At 36.8% G+C, this 22,432-nt stretch overlaps 1 protein-coding gene across 24 annotated transcripts in view; it reads left to right on the top strand.

Annotated features, from left to right (window-relative positions):
* LOC105499543 (phosphodiesterase 1A) overlaps positions 1-22,432 on the top strand; it is a 410,818-nt gene that overhangs the window by 340,171 nt on the left and 48,215 nt on the right. For 18 of the 24 annotated variants that reach the window (XM_071073012.1, XM_071073013.1, XM_071073011.1 and 15 more), the window contains 3 exons: positions 12,331-12,412; positions 14,835-14,958; positions 15,347-15,534. In XM_071073012.1, the coding sequence (XP_070929113.1) occupies positions 12,331-12,412; positions 14,835-14,958; positions 15,347-15,534 (394 nt within the window). Of the gene's footprint in view, positions 1-12,330; positions 12,413-14,834; positions 14,959-15,047; positions 15,317-15,346; positions 15,535-17,935; positions 18,072-22,432 lie in introns of those variants that run through there. The other 6 variants (XM_071073019.1, XM_024786962.2, XM_071073020.1 and 3 more) reach the window with 3 other exon arrangements.

Raw genomic sequence — 22,432 nt, 5'->3', positions numbered from 1 at the left:
TTTCTTGTAAATTTGTTTAAGTTATTTGTAGATTGTGGATTTTAGCCCTTTGTCAGATCAGTAGATTGTAAAAATTTTCTCCCATTCTATAGGTTGCCTGTTCACTCTGATGGTAGTTTCTTTTGCTGTGCAGAAGCTGTTTAGTTTAATTAGATCCCATTTGTCAATTTTGGCTTTTGTTGCCATTGCTTTTGGTGTTTTTGTCATGAAGGCTTTGCCCATGCCTATGGCCTGAATGGTATTGCCTAGGTCTTCTTCTAGGGTTTTTATGGTTTTAGGTCTAACATTTAAGTCTTTAATCCATCTTGAATTAATTTTTGTATACGGTGTAAGGAAGGGATCCAGCCATATGCAGAAAGCCATATGCTTTCTGCATATGGCTAGCCAGTTTTCCCAGAACCATTTATTAAATAGGGAATCCTTTCCCCATTTCTTGTTTTTGTCAGGTTTGTCAAAGATCAGATGGTTGTAGATGTATGGTATTATTTCTGAGGGCTCTATTCTGTTCCGTTAGTTTATATCTCTGTTTTGGTACCAGTACCATGCATTTTGGTTACTGTAGCCTTGTAGTATAGTTTGAAGTTGGGTAGCGTGATGCCTCTAGCTTTGTTCTTTTGGCTTAGGATTGTCTTGGCAATATGGGTTCTTTTTTGATTCCATATGAACTTTAAAGTGGTTTTTTCCAATTCTGTGAAGAAAGTCATTGGTAGCTTGATGGGGATGGCACTGAATCTATAAATAACCTTGGGCAGTATGGCCATTTTCATATTGATTCTTCCTGTCCATGAGCATGGAATGTTCTTCCATTTGTTTGTGTCCTCTTTTATTTCATTGAGCAGTGGTTTGTAGTTCTCCTTGAAGAGGTCCTTCACATCCCTTGTAAGTTGGATTCCTAGGTATTTTATTCTCTTTAAAGCAATTGTGAATGGGAGTTCACTCATGATTTGGCTCTCTGTCTGTTATTGGTGTATAGGAATGCTTGTGATTTTTGCACATTTATTTTGTATCCTGAGACGTTGCTGAAGTTGCTTATCAGCTTAAGGAGCTTTTGGGATGACACGATGGGGTTTTCTAAATGTACAATCATGCCATCTGCAAACAGAGACAATTTGACTTTCCCTTTCCTAATTGAATACCCTTTATTTCTTTCTCTTGCCTGAATGCCCTGGACAGAACTTCCAACCCTATGTTGAATAGGAGTGGTGAGAGAAGGCATCCCTGTCTTGTGCCAGTTTTCAAAGGGAATGCTTCCAGTTTTTGCCCATTCAGTATGATATTGGCTGTGGGTTTGTGCGTCTCTGCACATGAGATGGGTCTCCTGAATACAGCACACTCATGGGTCTTGACTCTTTATCGAATATGCCAGTCTGTGTCTTTTAGTTGGAGCATTTAGCCCATTTACATTTAAGGTTAATATTGTTATGTGTGAATTTGATCCTGTCATTATGATGTTAGCTGGTTATTTTGCTCGTTAGTTGAAGCAGTTTCTTCCTTGCATTGATGGTCTTTATAATGTGGCATGTTTTTGTAGTGGCTGGTACTGGTTGTTCCTTTCCATGTTTAGTGCTTCCTTCAGGAGTTCTTTTAAGGCAGGCCTGGTGGTGACAAAATCTCTCAGCGTTTGTTTGTCTGTAAAGGATTTTATTTCTCCTTCACTTATGAAGCTTAGTTTGACTGGATGTGAAATTCTGGGTTGAAAATTCTTTTCTTTAAGAATGTTGAACATTGACCCCCACTCTCTTCTGGCTTGTAGTTTCTGCTGAGAGATCCACTGTTAGTCTGATGGGCTTCCCTTTGTGGGTAACCCAACTTTCTCTCTGGCTGCCCTTAACATTTTTTCCTTCATTTTGACTTTGGTGAATCTGATAATTATGTGTTTTAGAGTTGCTCTTCTCGAGGAGTATCTTTGTTGTGTTCTCTGTGTTTCCTAAATTTGAATGTTGGCCTGCCTCACTAGGTTGCAGAAGTTCTTCTGGATAATAACTTGAAGAGTGTTTTTCAACTTGGTTCCATTCTCCCCATCACTTTCAGGTACACCAATCAGAAGTAGATTTCGTCTTTTCACATAGTCCCATAATTCTTGGAGCCTTTGTTCATTTCTTTTTACTCTTTTTTCTTTAAACTTCTCTTCTCACTTCATTTCATTCATTTGATCTTCAATCATGGATACCCTTTCTTCCACTTGATCAAACCGGCTACTGAAGCTTGTGCATGTGTCACGTAGTTCTCCTGCCATGGTTTTCGGCTCTATCCAGTCATTTAAGGACTTCTCTACACTGTTTATTCTAGTTAGCCATTTGTCTAATCTTTTTTCAAGGTTTTTAGCTTCTTTGAAATGTATTTGAACAACCTCCTTTAGCTCAGAGAAGTTTGTTATTACTGATCGTCTGAAGTCTTCTTCTCTCAACTTGTCAAAGTCATTCTCCATCCAGCTTTGTTCTGTTGCTGGCAAGGAGCTGAATTCCTTTGCAGGAGAAGAGACACTCTGATCTTTAGAATTTTCAGCTTTTCTGCTCTGGTTTCTCCCCATCTTTGTCATTTTATCTACCTTTGGTCTTTGATGATGGTGACATACAGATGGGGTTTTGGTGTGGATGTCCTTTCTGTTTGTTAGTTTTCCTTCTAACAGTCAGGACTGTTAGCTGCAGGTCTGTTGTAGTTTGCTAGAGGTCTACTCCAGACCCTGTTTGCCTGGATATCACCAGTGGAGGCTGCAGAACAGCAAATATTGCAGAATGGCAAATGTGCTGTCTGATGCTTCCTCTGGAAGCTTCATCTCAGAAGGGCACCTGACTGTATGCTGTGTCAGTCGGTCCCTCCTGGGAGGTCTCTCCCAGTTAGGCTACTTGGGGTTCAGGGACCCACTTGAGGAGACTGTCTGTCTGTTCTCAGATCTCAGACTCCGTGCTGGGAGAAGCACTACTCTCTTCAAAACTCAGTTGGAAATGCAGAAATCACCCATCTTCTGTGTCACTCACACTGGGAGCTGCAGACTGGAGCTGTTCCTATTCAGCCATTTTGGAACCTCCCCTAAAACTGTTAGTTGCAGAAACATGATCATCTACATAAAAAACCTCAAGAGATCTACAAAAGGCTACTAGAATTAATAAATGAGTTTATTAGTTGTAAAACCAATTGTGTTTCTGTATACAAGCTGCAAACATTTTGAAAATAAAATTTGAAAACAGTATACTTTGTAACAGCATAAAATCATAAAATATTCGGGGATATCTTTAATTAAATGTATATGAAACCTCCACACTGCAAACTACAAAATATTGTTGAGAGAAGTTTTAAGACCTATATAAATGGAGAGATATATTATGTTAATGACTGAAAGACTCAATATTTCTAAGATGTCAGTTCTTCCAAAATTTTAATAAATTTAGCATAATCTTTATCAAAAATGTTAACAGGCTTATTTGTAGAAGTTGAAAGGCTGATTCTAAAATCTGTGTAGAAATATAAGAGTCTAAGGCAGCCAAAACAATTTTGAAAAAGATTAAAGAAGTTCGAGGACTTACACTTCCTCCTTACATGAGTTAGTATAAAGCTACAGTGATCACGGCACTGTTATTGGCATAAAGCATAGGGATAGGCAAATAGATCATTAAAATAGAGGAGTGATTTCAGAAACAGGCTCACATATGTAAAGTCATTTGATCTTCTACAAAGGCAACAAAACAACTACATGGGGAAAGGAAAATCTTTCCACAAAAGGAAATGGAACAGCAATTATTGAATATATTGGAAGAAAAGGAAACTGGTCCCCTACGTACACCTTACATAAAAACTAATTGAAAATTAAGGAGTTTAACACAAAACCTAAAACTATAAAGCTCTTAGAGGAAAACACAAGAGAAGATCTCTCTAATCTTGGGGGTAAATATTTCTTAGAGAAGACACATAAAATATTACTCATACAAGAAAAAAAAATGAAGTGGAAGAAAGCAAAATTCAAAATTCTGTTTTTCCAAAGGCACTATTAAGAAAATGCAAACCATAGACAGAGAGAAAATATTTGTATTACAAATGTCTGTCCAAGAACTTGTGTCCACTTTTGTACAGAACTCCAACAAATCAATAGTAAAAAGAAAATCAGGCCAATTTGAACAGATATTTTATAAAAGCAAATCTACAAGTAGGTAATACATACATACAAGTATGCTCGTTGTCTTTACTTATCAAAGAATTGTAAATTAAACCATAATGAAATATCATATAGCCCCATGAGAATGACTAAAATTAAAATAATTGACAATATAAAGTGTTGCCAAAAATGAGGAACAACTGGAGGTATCATGCATACATCACAGGTGGGAGGATAAATTATTACAAACACTCTGGAAAACTACTGGATATCATCTACTGAAGTTAATATGAAGGGATACTTAATATCCCTTAGTACCCAACACTTTTACCCCGAGATAAATTAGTGTTTATGCCCACTAAATGTCTTATATAGGAGTAGTCATCACAATACTATTTACAAAATCTCAATGCTAGAAACAGTCCAAATATTCATCAAAAATAGAAATGGATAAAAAATAAAACATGGTATAGTCATACAATGGAATATCATGCAACAATAAAAAATAGACTAATGATACAAATGACAATAAATCTCAAAAGAGTACATACTATAAATAAATTTATGTGAAGTTCAAAAATTGGCAAAATTAATATATGGTGATAGAAATCAGAACAGTAGGTACCTATATGGGTTAGGATTCCTTGGACGAGGTTAAGGCAACTTTCTGGGGGTAATGGAAATGCTCTACATCTTAACTGAGTGTTATACAAGTGTTCCTGTTTATACGCTTCAGATTGGCACACAAATTTCCCTTTATTTTTTTTTAAAGAGTATATCATAATGAAGGTAGCTCATCTCTGACTTAAAGAAGATCCTAAAATAATTACTGTGGAAAAAAACAAAACTAAAATCCCAGAGACTCTTGAAGATTACCATTAGATCTCCAAATAATATCATGATTTGTATTATCCTTTTGTTTTACTGATTTCAAAACAAAGAATACCTGACAGGATCATGAGATTAATGAATTCAATGAAATTGATTTCAGATCTTTTGAAAGTTCACCAATTTCTGGATTTAAAAAAAAAAATGACTTTCAAATCCCCTTCAGAAACATATGCAGTAAAACAGAAAAATGTGGAGTTAAAGGTCAAAATAAGTAAGTTTGTACTGCCAACAAATTTGTCTTTCAAGCTAAACAAGGTTTTCTTTATGAAACTTATGCTGAAATATGATATTGATTCCAACAGGTAAAATGTTTTCTTGCATTGAACTAAATAAATCCCATAGTATTCTTACTTATTCTTAGTCATACTACATAATGTACACCTTTGGAGGTAAATAAGCAATGAACCTGAAATTCCTTGGTGTATGTATTGCTCTGATTTGACGTAAGATATTGAACTGTGTCTATATATCTATGCAGATGTCCTAGAAATTAGCAGGACTGCAGTGGTTCTCATATGTTTTATTTTTGTTCATCCTCACATAGCCATCTGTAAAACTATCACTTTGTCAGACCCACAATACTGATGCCATTCTGCTATGCATTTAGCCAAGGCGACTGGGTTTTTCATCTCATACAGTGAAAACAGCACTTTTAGAAAGCAATTTGCAAATACGTGTCTTCATTCCTTTGGAAGGTACTAAGAATCTAAATACTGTGTCTTAAATTCCACCGGCTGTGCTAGAGATTTTGAGGTAAATCAAAGGAGGTCTGTCCAGAACTCATCATGGCCCTCAGTTACAGTTTAAATGTAAACATCTTGTGTTTCTTGTTAAAGACTGTGTTTTATGTACATTGGTTAAACATAAGAAGCCTAATAATGTGAATTAGAGAGATCATTGGACTTGACTTTAGAAAACTCAAGGGTAAGCCCTAGCTTTTCATTCTTCCAGGAGTGGGAGAGATGAGTCTTCCCCTTCCTGTCTCCATATACCTTCTTACGTTTTCACATCCTGCCTACTTCCCAGGATGACTGTGAAGAACAAAGTGATAGAATAAATGTAAGAGGGCTTCAAATGTGAGGAATTGGTGGTATTTGTTATCGTGCTAGTCTATTTTAAGCTTTATAGTTTTCCAAGGCAAAGTATCAGTATACTACACCATTGCTTATGAAGTATTTTGTTGTTTGATAGTTACTTAATGCTGAATTTCTAAAGATCTGGGTGCAATTTAAAAGCACATTTCCAACACAATCATCAAGTTTAAAAAGTAGCCAATTCAGAGAAGCATTTTCCTTTTTGCTCTGCAGAATGTAATGCTAGACTTGCAATTCCTTCTATTGGTTTTGAACAAAATTAGAGCCTGGATAGAAATTCAAAAAATCAGAAAAGTAGCAAAGGAAAGAGCTGATTTTTAGAATTTTCCAAGAGCAACCTTTCAAGAAAGGTTCGTGTGTGTGTGTGTATGTGTGTGTGTGTGTGAATATTTCAGAAAAATGCAGATAAATTTTGTGATGTGTTAACTTCTAAATAATTTTTTTATTAGTTTGTCTACCAAACTCATTTTATTTAACAAATGGATTCAAAGAGACACTAAGAAACTTTTAAATGCTGTGTATTTCTGGAAGACAAGCTATTTATATTATTCTTAAAAATCCTATCAGCATTATCTCATTCTTTAGTGGTACTACTTTAGTTTCACCCTCTAAAGCCATGGGAAACTAGCCAGAGATCAGAATTGTATCCAGAATTTGCAGTCATGAGAAACACTGATTTCTGACTCTTGAATAAGCCACTAATGGTAAAAGGCAGTAGAGCAGGTTCTCATTTCCAAGGCATTTTTGCAACAAGCCTGTGATATTTATCAATATGATTAATGTCTCCTCGAGTTTTCACGCAGATCAACACGGTTGCCTCTACTGACAGTAATGGGTAGATTTGGAGGATGCTGCATTTATTTTAACTATGACTGATATAAGAGAGAGATCAGAGATGAACATACCAGCCAAAAAAAAAATCATTAGTAACAGAAGACAGGTTTTTGCTTTTTATTCTCCTCTTGAACACACATGTCAGGTTGGCAAGATAAGAAGTCAATGCAGTTAATTTTTTTACAAAAATAGTCGCTTCCATCAAAATATGTTTGTATTTTAAACTAAATAACAATGACTACCTGAATTTTTCCCTTCCACTAGTTGTTTTGTGACACATGAAAAAAATATATATTTGAACAAAATCTGCATTTATTAATCATTATTACCTTGTTAGCCAAGAAGAAAAAAATAATTGGAAATGCAAGTTATTTGGAAGGAAAGGTCAAAATGTTTATTTTACCTTGAATTGTATACAGTCAGGTCTCTCTATTTTTAAATGTTGCTAGAAGTAGTATAAAGTGTTATTTCAAAATAAATTTCATTTTCCATAGTAATACAAATGTATTTAGTTAGTCCATTCTCAGCCAAGAATCTGGTTTTTTTAAAAAATCATAAACATAACCCCTAAAATTGCAGAAATGAAAAGAACTGTAGCTATGAGCCAAGATAACTTTAAATGTAAAAAAGGTTTTAGTTTCAAAAGCCATAAAAGTACTATAAACACCGGTTACACCAGGGGTTCTAATATTCCATAAAATATGTATAACACTCACAGAAATACAGTTATATCAGATCAATATTTTACTGAAATTGAATTTATTAGTTGCTGTAATTATTAAACGCTTAAATGTTTTTTGTGATGTTCTTCGAATTTAGAAAGGCCCATTTATAGAAGAAGTAAAGAAGGGTATAGGGCCTAAATTCCTGAAGTTTTCCAAATAAGGCTAAATTAGTGCATCCTTCTCTCCCAATCAAATTCTTCTATAGAACAAGAGGTCTCTCAAATCTCACCCTCAGCTATAGAATGTCTCCGAAGGCTGTCCTTAGGAAGAGTGTCTCCTAAGCCCCTGTCCCTGTGGTGAGGGGCTTCCTGCATATTTGTTATTGATGTTGCTTGTTTCTCTAATACTGAAGTTTCAATGAAGAGTTTTCTCAAGATTTCTGTACTTTACCCTGTCTTTTCTTCTTCATTAAAACAAAACAAAACAAGACTAGCCAGGCGCAGTGGCTCATGCCTGTAATCCCAGCACTTTGGGAGGCTGAGGCGGATGGATCACAAGGTCAGGAGTTCAAGACCAACCTGGCCAATATGGTGAAACCCTGTCTCTACTAAAAATACAAAAATTAGCCGGGTGTAGTGGCAGGTGCCTGTAGTCCCATCTACTCGGGAGGCTGAGGCAGGAGAATCGCTTGAACCTGGGAGGCAGAGGTTGCAGTGAGCCGAGATCATGCCACTGTACTTCAGCCTGGGTGACAGAGTGAGACTTCTCTCAAGAAAAAAACAAAACTATAGAAATTTTTTTGGTTTCAGAGAAATGCAAACAACAACAACAACAACAAAAAGGTGCTGTTATGTCATTGGATTTCATACCTTATTAATGGCTGTCAGAGCACTTTACAACGGTAGGAAAGCATTTAAAAACAATTACTAGTTCTCTGTTATAGACTTTCAGAGAAGAAACCTGAAGGATCTCCAGGGAATTGTAAAGACAGGTACAAGTTGTGGGGCCTGAGAACCTCAGGCTGCCTTGAGTTTCCATTTCGATGGGGCCACTTTTTCTACTTCCTCCTCCTTTTTAAAAGTGTATTTTGGCCCCCTGAAGGCAGCGTCCTCAAATGACAGCAAAACCTCCAAGAAAAATATAAACTCTTCTTTCACAATGCTTATTGCGATGACCTCTGCTTTTACCTTGATGGAAAATAAATATTCCCTATCCTGGGACAGAATGAGGAAATTATAAAGGTGGCCAAATCTATACTCAGAGATTCTAACATTCTCTTTATACAGAGTTCTAGTTCCTTCATAGTTTACCTACAGGGCCCCCTACTAATCTTGCACTCTTGGCCTTTATTCACCCTAAAGAGTAAATAACACTTTGAAATATTTATAAATAAATTAAATAATTGATGTACTTTAGCATTCAATGTGATTTGACAGTGAAAATTTAATATTCTAAATTAATTGTGGGGTACAGGAAGCAAATAGAATATAAAATCTCTTGCTCCATCTATAGGAATGTCATCCCTGCATGTAACTGTCCTAAGCCCTATAGGAAAAATGTTGCCATTCAACATTCTATAAAATTTAACTCAAGAAAGTGGCCGGGCACAGTGGCTCACACCAGTAATCCCATCACTCTAGGAGGCCGAGGCAGGTGGATTACTTGAGGTCAGGAGTTCGAGACTACCCTGGCCAACATGGTGAAACCCCATTTCTGCTAAAAATACAAAAAATTAGCTCAGCATGGTGGCAGGCGCCTGTAATCCCAGCTACTCGGGAGGCTAAGGTAGGAGAATTGCTTGAACCTGGGAGGCAGAGGTTACAGTGAACCAAGGTTGCGCCATTGCACTCCAACCTAGGCAACAAGAGTGAAACTCTGTCTCAAAAAAATAAGAAAATAAAAATAAAAGAAAGTAAATTATCATAATGCCTTTCTCAGGCCAAAGTTACCATTTGGGGGCCAAAGAGCTTGTACCACAGAGTATAAAAATACATCTATTACATTTGTGTCCTTAAAACACCAGATAGCAGCATCTTAACTGAAGAAAAAACAACAACAAAAAACAAACAAACAAACAAAAGTTAAATGTAGCTTAGCTGCATTTAATAGATACAGTCTTATAATATTTAGGGTTGTGCAAAAGTAATTGTGGTTTTTGCAATTTTAATTGCCAAAGATACAGCTGACTGTATCTTCTGACTCTAAGACTACTATTTTAACTGCAAAAACCACAATTACTTTTGCACCAACCTAACAAATACACACAAGAATAAAATGCAGTTGTATCTGCATATATTATATAAGCATCTCCAATATCAGGTTCCCAAGAGCCTATCAGTAGCTTTATTTCTATTTTATTTCATCAATAGTAATATTAGTATTAATATTTTAACATAAATGATTGATGACATTATTCTTGCACCTTATCCTCAACATGTCAGAAACCAAATCCATAATAGTATTAAATCTTTCCCCCACCCAGATGATCTGGTTTCCATTAGTGGCACCAACAGACCCCTCCCTCCTTTCCATTCACACTGGAAGCCAAGGAGTCATCCTTAACTCACCCCAAGTCATGTCTCATACTGCAGACAAACCAATCTTTCAAAAGTGGAAATCCTTTCTTGTCAATTCTTTGCTAGAAAAAAAGAGGGCGAAAAAGCTGATGCCTCTTTATTACATGCTAAATTAAGCACACTTCAATTTCCTGTGTTTTAAAACTGTTCAATATATTAGACATTATTAGACATCATAGTATATTAGACATAAATACCTTTAATTTGTACATATTGCATTCATATTGTTCCTATTATAAATTATGGGGTTTTTTTTTTTGGTTTTGTTTTTTTTTTTTTTTGAGTTGGAGTCTTGCTCTGTCACCCAGGCTGGAGTGCAGTGGTGCGATCTTGGCTTACTGCAACCTCCACTTCCTGGGTTCAAGCGATTCTCCTGCCTCAGCCTCCTGAGTAGCTGGGACTACAAGCACAGGCCACCACACCCAGGTAATTTTTGTATTTTTAGTAGAGACAGTGTTTCACCATGTTGGCCAGGATGGTCTCAATCTCTTGACTTTGTGTTCCACCTGCCTTGGCTTCCCAAAGTGCTGAGATTACAGGTGTGAGCCACCACGCCTGACCTAAGTTATGTTTCTTATTAGCTAAACTTAATGACTACTAAGTGGCAGGCACTGTCTTTATGCTTCATATAAATAGTCTTAAATAACCTCAGGATAGATACTATTATATCTATTATATTTTATCCCTAAAACAAGTAAATCAAGATCACAAAATTAGGTAACAGATAAGGAGAATTCATTTCAGCAAAGGTTGTGCTATGTCTGAAGTAACAGCAATAACCCCTAGAACAGCAGGGACTCAGCTGACTGTATCTTCTGACTCTAAGACTAGTGGCATTAATAATTCCCTTCCATCTGTCCTTTAACCTGAGTATAAATAACAATTTCACATGGAATTAGTGTTATTATTATCCAGAGGAATTAGGGGAGTTACTAGCAGAGGTCACAGAAATTCTTATTCCTTATATTTTCTCTGAGTTATGACATAGTGAAATGTTCCTGTTTGTAACTAATTTTCCTATTTCTTTGATGGTCATATCTGGATTTTCCCCAACAATTCTGATTCCAGACTTTCTGCCTATAACTCTCATAATCAAAGGCATGGTTTAGGGGGACTGCTCTAGAAGATATTCTCAAAAAATTGTAAAGCTACATGTTGACATGACATTGTAAAGATTAGGATAGAAAGATGTTAATGGAAACAGAGTGAAAGGAAACCGTGGGTCCTTAGGTATTTTATCCTAAGTTATGGACTTACGATGCAAGGCTGGTGTTGCTCATGAAGGTATACAGCCAATAAATTAGGAGAAAATAGAACCTAAAACATTCTTTCAAATGGCCAGGCAATTGCAATGAACAAGAACAAGGAAGGATCCTCTCCTCTTTCTTTCATAAGCACATCTCCTTTAATGCAAAAGGAAAGAACCAAAGTTTAATAAACCTTGTGATATTAAAGGTTTGACCAGAACAGCAACCTTTGTTTTAGAAGATGAAAATTTAATTACTTCTCTTGAAGTAAAACCCAAATATAAATGGAATTCTTTAACATATGTGCTCAATTAATCTATTTTAGATGAGATCAAATAATAAAAAAATTGATATTTCAATTTTCTCTGAGGAGAAAATATTAAAATAAGTTTACGCACACTGAATGTAAGAATGTTGAAGAAATTCCTCATTATATGTTGTGGAAGATTTAATGCAACTTGGTTAATGAATAGAAAGGTGTTTCAAATCATATACTTTTAATTTTGAAAAACAGTTCTGTCACAAAATTTTGATACTTAAGGTCTGTTGATATACTTGGCATAAATAAATTAACTTGGATGGTTAATTAAATGTCAGGTAACACACTAAGATGGCTAGCTATTTTATGGTGACTTTGGAAAATTCCAAAAGCAAACGTTTGTCTCTTAAAAGTCAAGGGATTGTAATGCCAAAGCAAGGTCTCCAGGTCCTGAAAACATTCATCATTTTTCTCCTTGCAAAATGTCCCCAAAAGGAGACCATCCAAGAAAAATTACATAAACTTGGACTATAGCTTTTGTTTTTATAAATAAGACTAAAGTATTCCTAATTAAGAAATGAAAGATATGAATTTTCTAGGCTTTATATCTTAGGTTGCTCATTATTTTAGCTTCTCCAACCCAAGTCTATATTAATGTGCTTTTCTTTCTCCAGGGAGATAAAGAAGCTGAATTAGGGCTTCCCTTTTCCCCACTTTGTGATCGGAAGTCAACCATGGTGGCCCAGTCACAAATAGGTAATACTGATGATTTGTGGTGGCGGAAAGTGAGTGTGTGCTTGTCAGTTTTGAAATGTGTAAACCATGTTGTTTAAAGGGGTAACTTCCATGAAAACCTCACTCCATGTTCATGACACATTTGATTTTTAAATGGATCTCTATGGTGCTGAATAAGAATTATTGAAGCATTTTCACAAAATGAATTCAATAAAGTAACAGTAAATGTAATTGTTATCATGGTTCTAACCCTTTTACAAAATATAACATTGTCTTGTGTGGGAGACTATTTTATGTTATTTTATTGCTGATTACTGTTTTCTGTAATTTAATTCTTTAGATAGAGGTCAACTCAATGAAAATATTAGTGCACTTGTTCTATCACTAAGTTTCCATGGTATGCTTAATATAGTAGTGCACATTTCATTTGGAAAAAATTTCTCTCAGGACGTGAATAGATTAACCAACAACAGGAAATTTGCAAAATGATAATGCCCCCAACCACATTCATTCTTATCATCTGTATTTGGGTTGGGGACTTCAAGTCCAGTTCATTATTAAAACATATTATTGCTGTGTTGCATGACTCAAATACTTGTAATAATTATTCGCTGAACCAGCATTTTTGTTACTGAACAATATGATCAATAAACACAAGGATCACTTCTTACCTGTGTAGTTAGGCTGTGGCACCACCCATCACAAAGCTTTGGGGCAGTCAGCTGTGGGAAAGGTGCGTGCTCCGACCTCTTCCCCTTCCCATCCATGTTTCAACAGCTGTTTTTCTAGAGACCATAACACAGGTGCCTATTCTTGCTTAGTAAGTGTAAATGTGGCAGGCTAAGGACCTGATGTGGCAAGCTACGAATGGAAGTTTCTGAGGCTTGTTGCTGTAATATAAATTGCAGCCATGTTAGTAAAGGTGATGCCCCAGTTGACAGTCTACACATCTCAGGCATTTAAGAACATAGACAGAACTGGCCGGACGCGGTGGCTCACACCTGTATTCCCAGAACTTTGGGAGGCCGAGGCGGGCAGATCACGAGTCAGGAAATCGAGACCATCCTGACTAACATGGTGAAACCCCATCTCTACTAAAAAATACAAAAGATTAGCCAGGCGTGGTGGCGGGCACCTGTAATCCCAGCTACTCGGGAGGCTGAGGCAAGAGAATCACTTGAACCCAGGAGGCGGAAGTTGCAGTGAGCCGAGATCGCGCCACTGCACTCCAGCCTGGGCGACAGAGTGAGACTCCTTCTCACACACACAAAAAAAAAGAACATAGAACTTAAAATAGTACCCTGGGTGGTCAGTTAACACTGATTTAACATGAAGGCATCCATTAAAACTATTGAAGTTTTATTAAATTAAAAATGTGTCTTATTATACATTAAAAGTAATGCAGTTACTTGAAATGTGAATTACTTTTATCCAAGCATTGGATGGACAATCTTTAAATGTGCATACTTTACAGGACATTATCACTTAAAAAGCCCCCCTCCAGCTATTCTTCTTTATTCTGGTGGTAGTCCATTGCTCTCAGATGTGTTTCCAACAACAAATTCTTGACTTGAGGCACCCACAGCTGTCCTGGGATCTGGGATATTGCCATGTACACAGACCTTAGAATAGGTTGTTGTCTCCTCCTCTGCCTAAACACGGGGTGGAAAATGCTTCCAGAGGACAATGCCCTTTTCTGTGTGTGTCATTTTCTATCTTGACGAGTACTTTAAATGTAAAAGTCTTCATTCAGTACTGACATCTCAAAGTGGTGGGATTAATGCTGTCTCCCAGAGATGTTACTTTTCTCTTCACTGATTTGACAGAACACACCCACATGCTGTGAACTAACACTTTACATCCAGAGAACAATAAACAGCCATTTGAAATATTAACACACTGGCAGAAAGCTCTGACTGATATAGTAAGAAACAAAAAGCAATTGTCATCCTGTTACCTGAGAAAAACCTTCAATTACTTAATTTCTTTGGAGCTTAGATATGATTTCTTGTTAGTAAATAATGAAATCCAAAATGTACATTATGTGCTTTCAAAAAGGATAATGATCCCTGTTGTTGAGAGAAAACTATAGTCACTATCATTGGATCTAAATTTATTGTTAGCAATAGTGTATTATTTAAGGCTGAATAGTAAATAGAAAAGTCAATATATTTGAGTTAACAAGCTTAAATTGCGTCACTTCCATGGCTTCAAGTACTATTTTATAGAGCAGTTGAACCATCTCTAAAGATTGTTATTAGATTAAAACAATACAAAGGGTAAGCAGAACCAGTATTTTAGTTGATACTCGCTATCCCAGGATTGTGAGAGGCTCTTCATTATTTCTGATTTCAGAATTCAGGAAATTGTAACACTTGAATTTCTCTCTCTCTCTCTCTCTCTCTCTCTCTCTCTCTCTCTCTCTTCATTTTGGCTTTTGTAGGTTTCATCGATTTCATAGTAGAGCCAACATTTTCTCTTCTGACAGACTCAACAGAGAAAATTGTTATTCCTCTTATAGAGGAAGCCTCAAAAGCCGAAACTACTTCTTCCTATGTGGCAAGCGGGTATGATATTTTCTTTTTTGCATCATTTTTCATCTTTGTGATGTTTAGTAACCTTTTCCTTAATGATTATCTATATTTCTCACATCTAGGCAGAGAATTCTCACAAGAATTATTAGGGAGTATTGCCACCTAGTGGCTTTATATTATATTGCATCTGCCTTTGAGAACTGAAGTTTAATACACAAAATATGAAATACTAAGGTTTGTACTAAGGAGAATCCAGTGTGGGGTGGGAGAGAAAAGAGGTGAGCAGCTGCCACGTGCTCAGAACTTGTACTGACCATCTACTACCCTGCTTTTCTAGTCGGTTTTGTAAAGTTTTTCAGGTTTTCCTCGTTCACCCCATATCCTGATGGTGTTCTTTGGTTTGTTTGGTTGTTACTGTTAGCTCAACCACCATTGTGGGGTTACACATTGCTGATGCACTAAGACGACCAAATGCAAAAGGTTCCATGAGCGATGGGTCCTATTCCTCAGACTACTCCCTTGCAGCAGTGGACCTGAAGAGCTTCAAGAACAACCTGGTGGACATCATTCAGCAGAACAAAGAGAGGTGGAAAGAGTTAGCTGCACAAGGTAGTGTTGTTTATGAGGCTTTACTGCCATCTCGCTCTGTCTTCACTTCTCCTCTAAGAGTTTGAATTATTTCTTCTAGATTTCTTCTTCTATAGAATGTGTAAGCCCTTGATGGCATTTGGAATTTGGCTACTCTTTGATTATTCATGAGAAAGTTGGCTCATTTATTAGATAAAAAGAGGTTCTGGTTTGTTTGTGCCACATGGGCTGCAGATATGTGCATCAGTGGGTGGTGGCAAACTAGATACTGAAAGATGAGATAATGAAATGGTGACAAAACTTTGTGGTACAATATAGACTCCTGTGCTTTCGTAGAGGTGCTTTCCAGCCTGGATTTTACTTGGCAAGTAGCTTTTGTGTTGCATTAAAGGTGTTATCACTTCATGTCAGAGACTTGGGTGTGTTTTTTTCTGTTTCACTAAGTTGCTTTTTTGACTCAGAATTTTGACAAGAATTGGGGAAATCATTAGTAATCAACCACCACAGAAATCGAATGGGAAGGTAGCTATAGTTATTTCTGACATATTAGCTGCTTCAAATTAATTAGTCCATTTAGTAGGTTTGTGAGTCGGTATCCAAACAGTTATTATCTTTCGTGCAGGAATTAGCTTTTATATCCAGATCTGGCCTCTGCCTCTTCTCACACTCATTCCCACAGCTCTGCCTCCCTCATACACTACACTCCCTGCACAATGGCCTCTTGGAAGTTTAAAATACTCCAGGGTCTTTGTAGTTATTTTTTCAACCAGAAATTTTTTTCCTTGTGCTTTTTGCAGCTTTAGTATACTCAGGAATAAACTTATTTTTCTTAAAATGCATAATATAACATCAAAATAGAGTGTTAAATCATATTTATAGTCACAGGAACACAATATTGAAAAGTTTTCAATTATCCCAAAAGTCAACCATAAATATAACATGTTTCCAGTGAAAATTCCAATATATTTTTCATAGAATTTAACAAATTGATCCTAAAATCTATATAGTATTGCAAATAGCTAAGAATAGTCAAGACAATCCCGAAGGATAATAAAAGAGGAAAAGAGGAGCACTTGCCGTATATCAGAATTTACTCTTATACTGAAGTAATAAAGTCAGTGTGACTGTGATGCAGAGATAATAAGATGGGCCTCAGGAATAGATCAGAGAGCCAGAAATAACACATTAATTCCTGCAGAACTTGACCGATGACAGACACACACATTCATATATTCAATCTTTTATATGTTCTCACATATTTGCCATTATGATGTTCTTCATTTCTTCCTGTGTCTGAGCTACTATTTGGTGTCATTTCTCTTCACACTGGAGTATTTCCTTAAGTATTTTCTTATAACACAGTTATGCTGACAATTAGATTTTCTTAATCTGGGAATGTCTGTATCTTACTTTTATTTATGAATAATTTTACTTGATTTAGAATTGTTGAATGATTTTTTTTTTCTGTTAGCACTTTCAATGTGTCATTCTATTGCCTCTGGCTTCCGTAGTTTCTGATACAGTGTTGACCAAAAATAAATTGTATTGTTGCTGTACTGAGTCTTATTTTTTTCTTTCTGTTTTCTAGACTTTATTTTGACTTTCAGCAATTTGATGATGATATATCTAGGGTTTTTTTTTCAATATTCTACTTAGTGTTCATTGAGCTTCTTAAATGCATACATTAATAATTTGCATCAAATTTGGGAAGCTTTCTGCCATTTTGTTCAATGTTTTTCTTCTGCCTCTTTTTCTCTGTTCTCTCGTTCTGAAGATCCTGTTATGCATAACTTAGGATTCTGGAAATTGTCCCGGATGCTCTGGATCTCTCTCAATTTCTTTAATTGTCCTTCCTTCTTTCCTTCCTTCCTTCCTTCCTTCTTCATTCATTTTTGATTGGCTGTTTTCTAATGATTTATCTTCAAGTTTACTGTTTCTTTCTCTGCCACCTCAATCCTACTGTTGATTTCACTGAATTAACTTTTTATCTCAGCTACTTTTTTTCAATTTTATTATTTCCATTTGCTTATTTTTTATAATGTCTATTTCTCTGTTGATATTTTATATTTTCATTCATTGTTAGCATATTTTCCTTTAATTCTTCAAAATTATTTTCTTTAATTTTAAAAACATATTTTAAAAACTTGTCTTGAATTTTTTTAGATCAATTTTAAAACTGACTATATAAATGGCCTCTCTATGGCTCTCTAATTTCTAGGATTTTTCTATGAAATCCTGCTGGTCTACCATTTACCCCAACTTGCACCCCAACCTTAGCCTGGCAAAGCTTGGGACTTTTCCCATCTAGTCTAAGCAGATTCACCATTTTATGTTCAAGTAACCAGAATTACTTGCTTCTTTCCCATTCCAAGTTGATTCTATCACATCCAGCAGGAAGGTTGGCTTTTGCTTCCATTCCCAGGTCAGAGTTGGAGAGGAAGATGGAGGAATGGGAGTAACTTCAGGCAAGGAGGTCACAGGCTCCTGCAATTTTTACCTGAATGTCCAAGAATTTTTCAAGAATAAATGTTTCTCAAATTATTATGTCCCTTTGATTTATTTCCAGAGTCATTGAACAGTTGTTTTTATTAATGCTGTCTAGTTTTACACTCTTTATTTAAGAAGAGAAAATACTCGACTTCTTTACATCACTATAGCAGGAAGTCTTCCTCTTCACCATGGGTCTTAAGAGAATTAAATGAATTTATTAATATAATTTGCTTAGAAGTGTCTAGAGTACTAAGTGCTATATGAGTTTGCTGTTATCACTATAACTATTATTTATTATGTTTCTGCCATGTGTTCTAGAAATAAGGGTTATAGGGCTATTATATAGTAACTAGGGGTATCCCTAATGCTGAATTCTAAATCCAGCAAAACTATTCAGAAATAAAGAAAATTAAAGACATTACCAGATTAAGAAAATCAAATTACTATGGAAATTGGGGATACTTTCTCTATAATAAGCCAGTAAGGAAAAGCTTCACTGAGGAAGAAATAATTTAAATAAATACACAACGGAGGTTAGAAAGAGAACCATGGAGAGGTCTGGGAGGGTGGGGGGTAACAAATTTTTAAACAAAGGGATTGGCTAGCACATTATGTAGGAGACCGAGCTTGCCTGACATGCCAGAAACAATAAGAAGGGCAGTGAAGCAGGAAGAAATTGAACAAGTAGGAATAATGTAGGCGATGTGATGGGTGGGCAATGTGGTGCCTGACCTTTGGTTTTGGCTCAAGAAAGACAGAAAACCAAATGTAGAGTTTTGAGGAAAAAAAGTTGATTGATATGAACTGAGGTTTCAAAAGGATTACTCTGCTACAGAATGGAAAATATTCTTTCGTTTGGGTAGTAAAAATAGAAACAAGGAGATCAGAAAGAAGGCTGTTGTTCATAACCCAAGAGAAGTATGGGAACTTAGACCAGGTAGTAATGGTTGAGAGGGTGTATAATTTCTAGATACATAAAGACTGTGGCTTAAACCAGTATGCATGAGTAGAAGGAGGGTAAGCAAAAAGAGATTGGATTCTGGATATCCAGGTATTTTGAAAGCTGAACTGATAGGATTTGTTATCAGATTAGATGTAGGAAACAAAGTGAAGAGAAGAATCAAGAATGATGCCAGGTTTTTTGGTTTTCTTACACATTACTTGTATATAGGTAAAATTATATAATCATTTCATGGAACAATTTGGCACTCTGTAGGAAATTTAAAGATGCATGTGCCATACTTCTTGACAATTTTACCTCTATATTTTTACCCCAGAGAGACTTTTGCGCATATGCATCAAAGACATGTCTAAAATATTCATAGCAGCATTGTTCACGAGTGCAAAATAAAGTGGAAAAAACAGTAAAATTGATTTATATACTATAGTATGTACATATTATGGAACAGCATAAAACTGTTAAAATTTAACTAATCACCAACAGGAATGAAAGACACAGTGTTGTGCAAAATAAGCAAACTGCTGGACTTTAGTAGGTGGTTTTCCTCTGACAGTGCGAAGGAGTCTGGGAGGTTTGGACTAAGCAAAATTCACCACAACGCAGCAAAGCGGTTGTGCCCAGCCTGCTTCTCTAGGTTCCTCCTCACTGGGCAGGGCATCTCTGCAGGAAATCCAGCAGCTCCAGTCAGGGGCTTACAGACAGGACTCTCAACTCCCTGGGACAGAGCACCTAAGGGGAGAGGAGGCTGCAGTTGCAGGTTCCATGGATTTAATCTTTCCTGTCTGCCGGCTCTGAAGAGAGCAGCTGACCCTAACAAGGGCGACTGTCTCAGCACAGTGCACCAGCTCTGCTAAGGGACAGACTGCTTCCTCAATCAGGTTCCAGACCTTGTGCCTCTTGACTGGGAGAGACCTCCCAACAGGGGTCAACAGACACCTCATCCAGGAGAGCTGAAGCTTCCAGAGGAAGGAGCAGACAGCAATCTTTGATGTTCTGCAACCTCCATTGGTGACAGGGTCTGAAGTGGACTCCCATCAAACTGCAGCAGACCTGCAGAAGAGGGATCTAACTGTTAGAAGAAAAACTAACAAACAGAAAGCAACAATAACAAAAGCATCAACAAAAATGACCTCCCACAAAACCCCATCCAAAGGTTATCAGCCTCAAAGATCAAAGGTAGATAAATCCAGTCATGAAGATGACCTGGAAGATGAGGAAGAAACAGTGCAAAAACGCTGAAAATTCCAAAGGCCAGAATGCCTCTTCTCCTCCAAATGATTGTGACACCGCTCCAGCAAGGACACAGAACTGGTCAGAGAATGAGATGGGTTAATTGACAGAAGTAGGCTTCAGAAGATGGGTAATAACAAACTCTGCTGAGCTAAAGGAGCATGTTCTAACCCAATGCAAAGAAGCTAAGAACCTTGATAAAAGGTTACAGGAGCTGCTAACTAGAATAACCAGTTTAGAGAAGAACATAAATGACCTGATGGAGATGAAAAACACAGCACAAGAACATTGTGAAGCATATACAATTATCAATAGCTGAATAAATCAAGCAGAAGAAAAGATATCAGAGTTTGAAGATCATCTTGCTGAAATAAGGCATGCAGACAAGATTAGAGAAAAACTAATGAAAAGCAATGAACAAAACCTCTGAGAAATGTGGGACTGGGTGAAGAGACTGAAGCTGTGATTAATTGGAGTACCTGAAAGAGACTGGGAGAATGGAATCAAGTTGGAAAACACACTTCAGGATATTATCCAGGAGAACTTCCCCAACCTAGCAAGACAGGCCAACATTCAAATTCAGGAAATACAGAGAACACCACTAAGATACTCCATGAGAAGATCAACGCCAGGGCACGTAATTATCAGATTCTCCAAGGTTGAAACATAGGAAAAAATGTTAAGGGCAGCCAGAGAAAAAGGTCAGGTCACCTATAAAAGGAAGCTCATCAGACTAACAGCAGATCTCTCAGCAGAAATCCTACAAGTCAGAAGAAAGTGGGAGCAATATACAATATTCAATATTCAGCAGTCTTAAAGATAAGAATTTTTCAACCCAGAATTTCATATCCAGTCAAATGAAGATTCACAGGAGAAGGAAAAATAAAATCCTTTGCAGACAAGCAAATACTAACGGATTTCACCACCACCAGGCCTCCCTTGAAAGAGCTCCTGAAGGAAGCACTAAATATAGAAAGGAAAAACCAGTATCAGTCACCGCAAAAACACACCAAAATATAAAGACCAACGACAGTAGGAAGAAACTACATCAACTAGTGTGCAAAATAACCAGCTAGTATCATGGCGACAGAATCAAATTCACATACAACAATATCAACCTTAAATGTAAATGGGCCAAATGCCCCAATTAAAAGACACAGACTGTCAAATTGGATACAGAATCAAGACCCAATGGTGTGCTGTATTCAGGAGATCCATCTCATGTGCAAAGACACACATAACCTCAAAATAAAGGAATGGAGGAAAATTCACCAAGCAAAAGAAAGCAGGGGTTGCAATTCTAGTCTCTGATAAAACAGACTTGAGGGCCAGCGCAGTGGCTCACATCTGTAATCCCAGCACTTTGGGAGGCTGAGGCAGGTGGGTCACGAGGTCAGGAGATGGAGACCATCCTGGTCAACATGGTGAAACCCCAACTCTACTAAAAATACAAAAATTAGCTGGGCATGGTGGCGTGTGCCTGTAATCCCAGCTACTCAGGAGGTTGAGGCAGGAGAATCACTTGAACCTGGGAGGCGGAGCTTGCAATGAGCCAAGATTGAGGCTGCACTCCAGCCTGGTGACAGAGCAAGACTCCAACTCAAGAAAGAAAATAAAAAAATGGAAAACAGACTTGAAACCAACAAAGATCATAAAAGACAAAGAAGGCCGTTACATAATGGTAAAGGGATCAATTCAACAAGAAGAGCTAACTATCCTAAATATATGTGAACCCAATACAGGAGCACCCAGATCACAAAACAAGTTCTTAGAGACCTATAAAGACACTTAGATTCCCACACAATAATAGTGGGAGACTTTAACAGCCCACTGTCAATATTAGACAGTTCAACGAGACAAAATTAACAAGGATATTCAGGACTTGAACTCAGCTCTGGATCAAGTGGACATAATAGACATCTACCAAACTTTCCACCACAAATCAACAGAATATACATTCTTCTCAGTATTCTAAAATTGACCACACAATTGGAAGTAAAACACTTCTCAGCAAATGCAAAAGAACTTAAATAATAACAAACAGTCTCTCGGACCACAGTGGTATCAAATTAGAACTCAGGATTAAGAAACTCACACAAAACCACACAACTACATGGAAATTGAACAACCTGCTCCTGAATGACTCCTGGGTAAATAATGAAATTAAGGCAGAAATCAAGAAGTTCTTTGAAACCAATGAGAATAAAGAAACAATGTACCAGAATCTCTGGGACACAG

This window comes from Macaca nemestrina, chromosome 11, assembly GCF_043159975.1.
Source record: "Macaca nemestrina isolate mMacNem1 chromosome 11, mMacNem.hap1, whole genome shotgun sequence".
Classification (NCBI taxonomy): Eukaryota; Metazoa; Chordata; class Mammalia; order Primates; family Cercopithecidae; genus Macaca; species Macaca nemestrina.
Note: the sequence above shows the minus strand (reverse complement) of the source record. Positions and strands in the feature narration are given on the sequence as shown.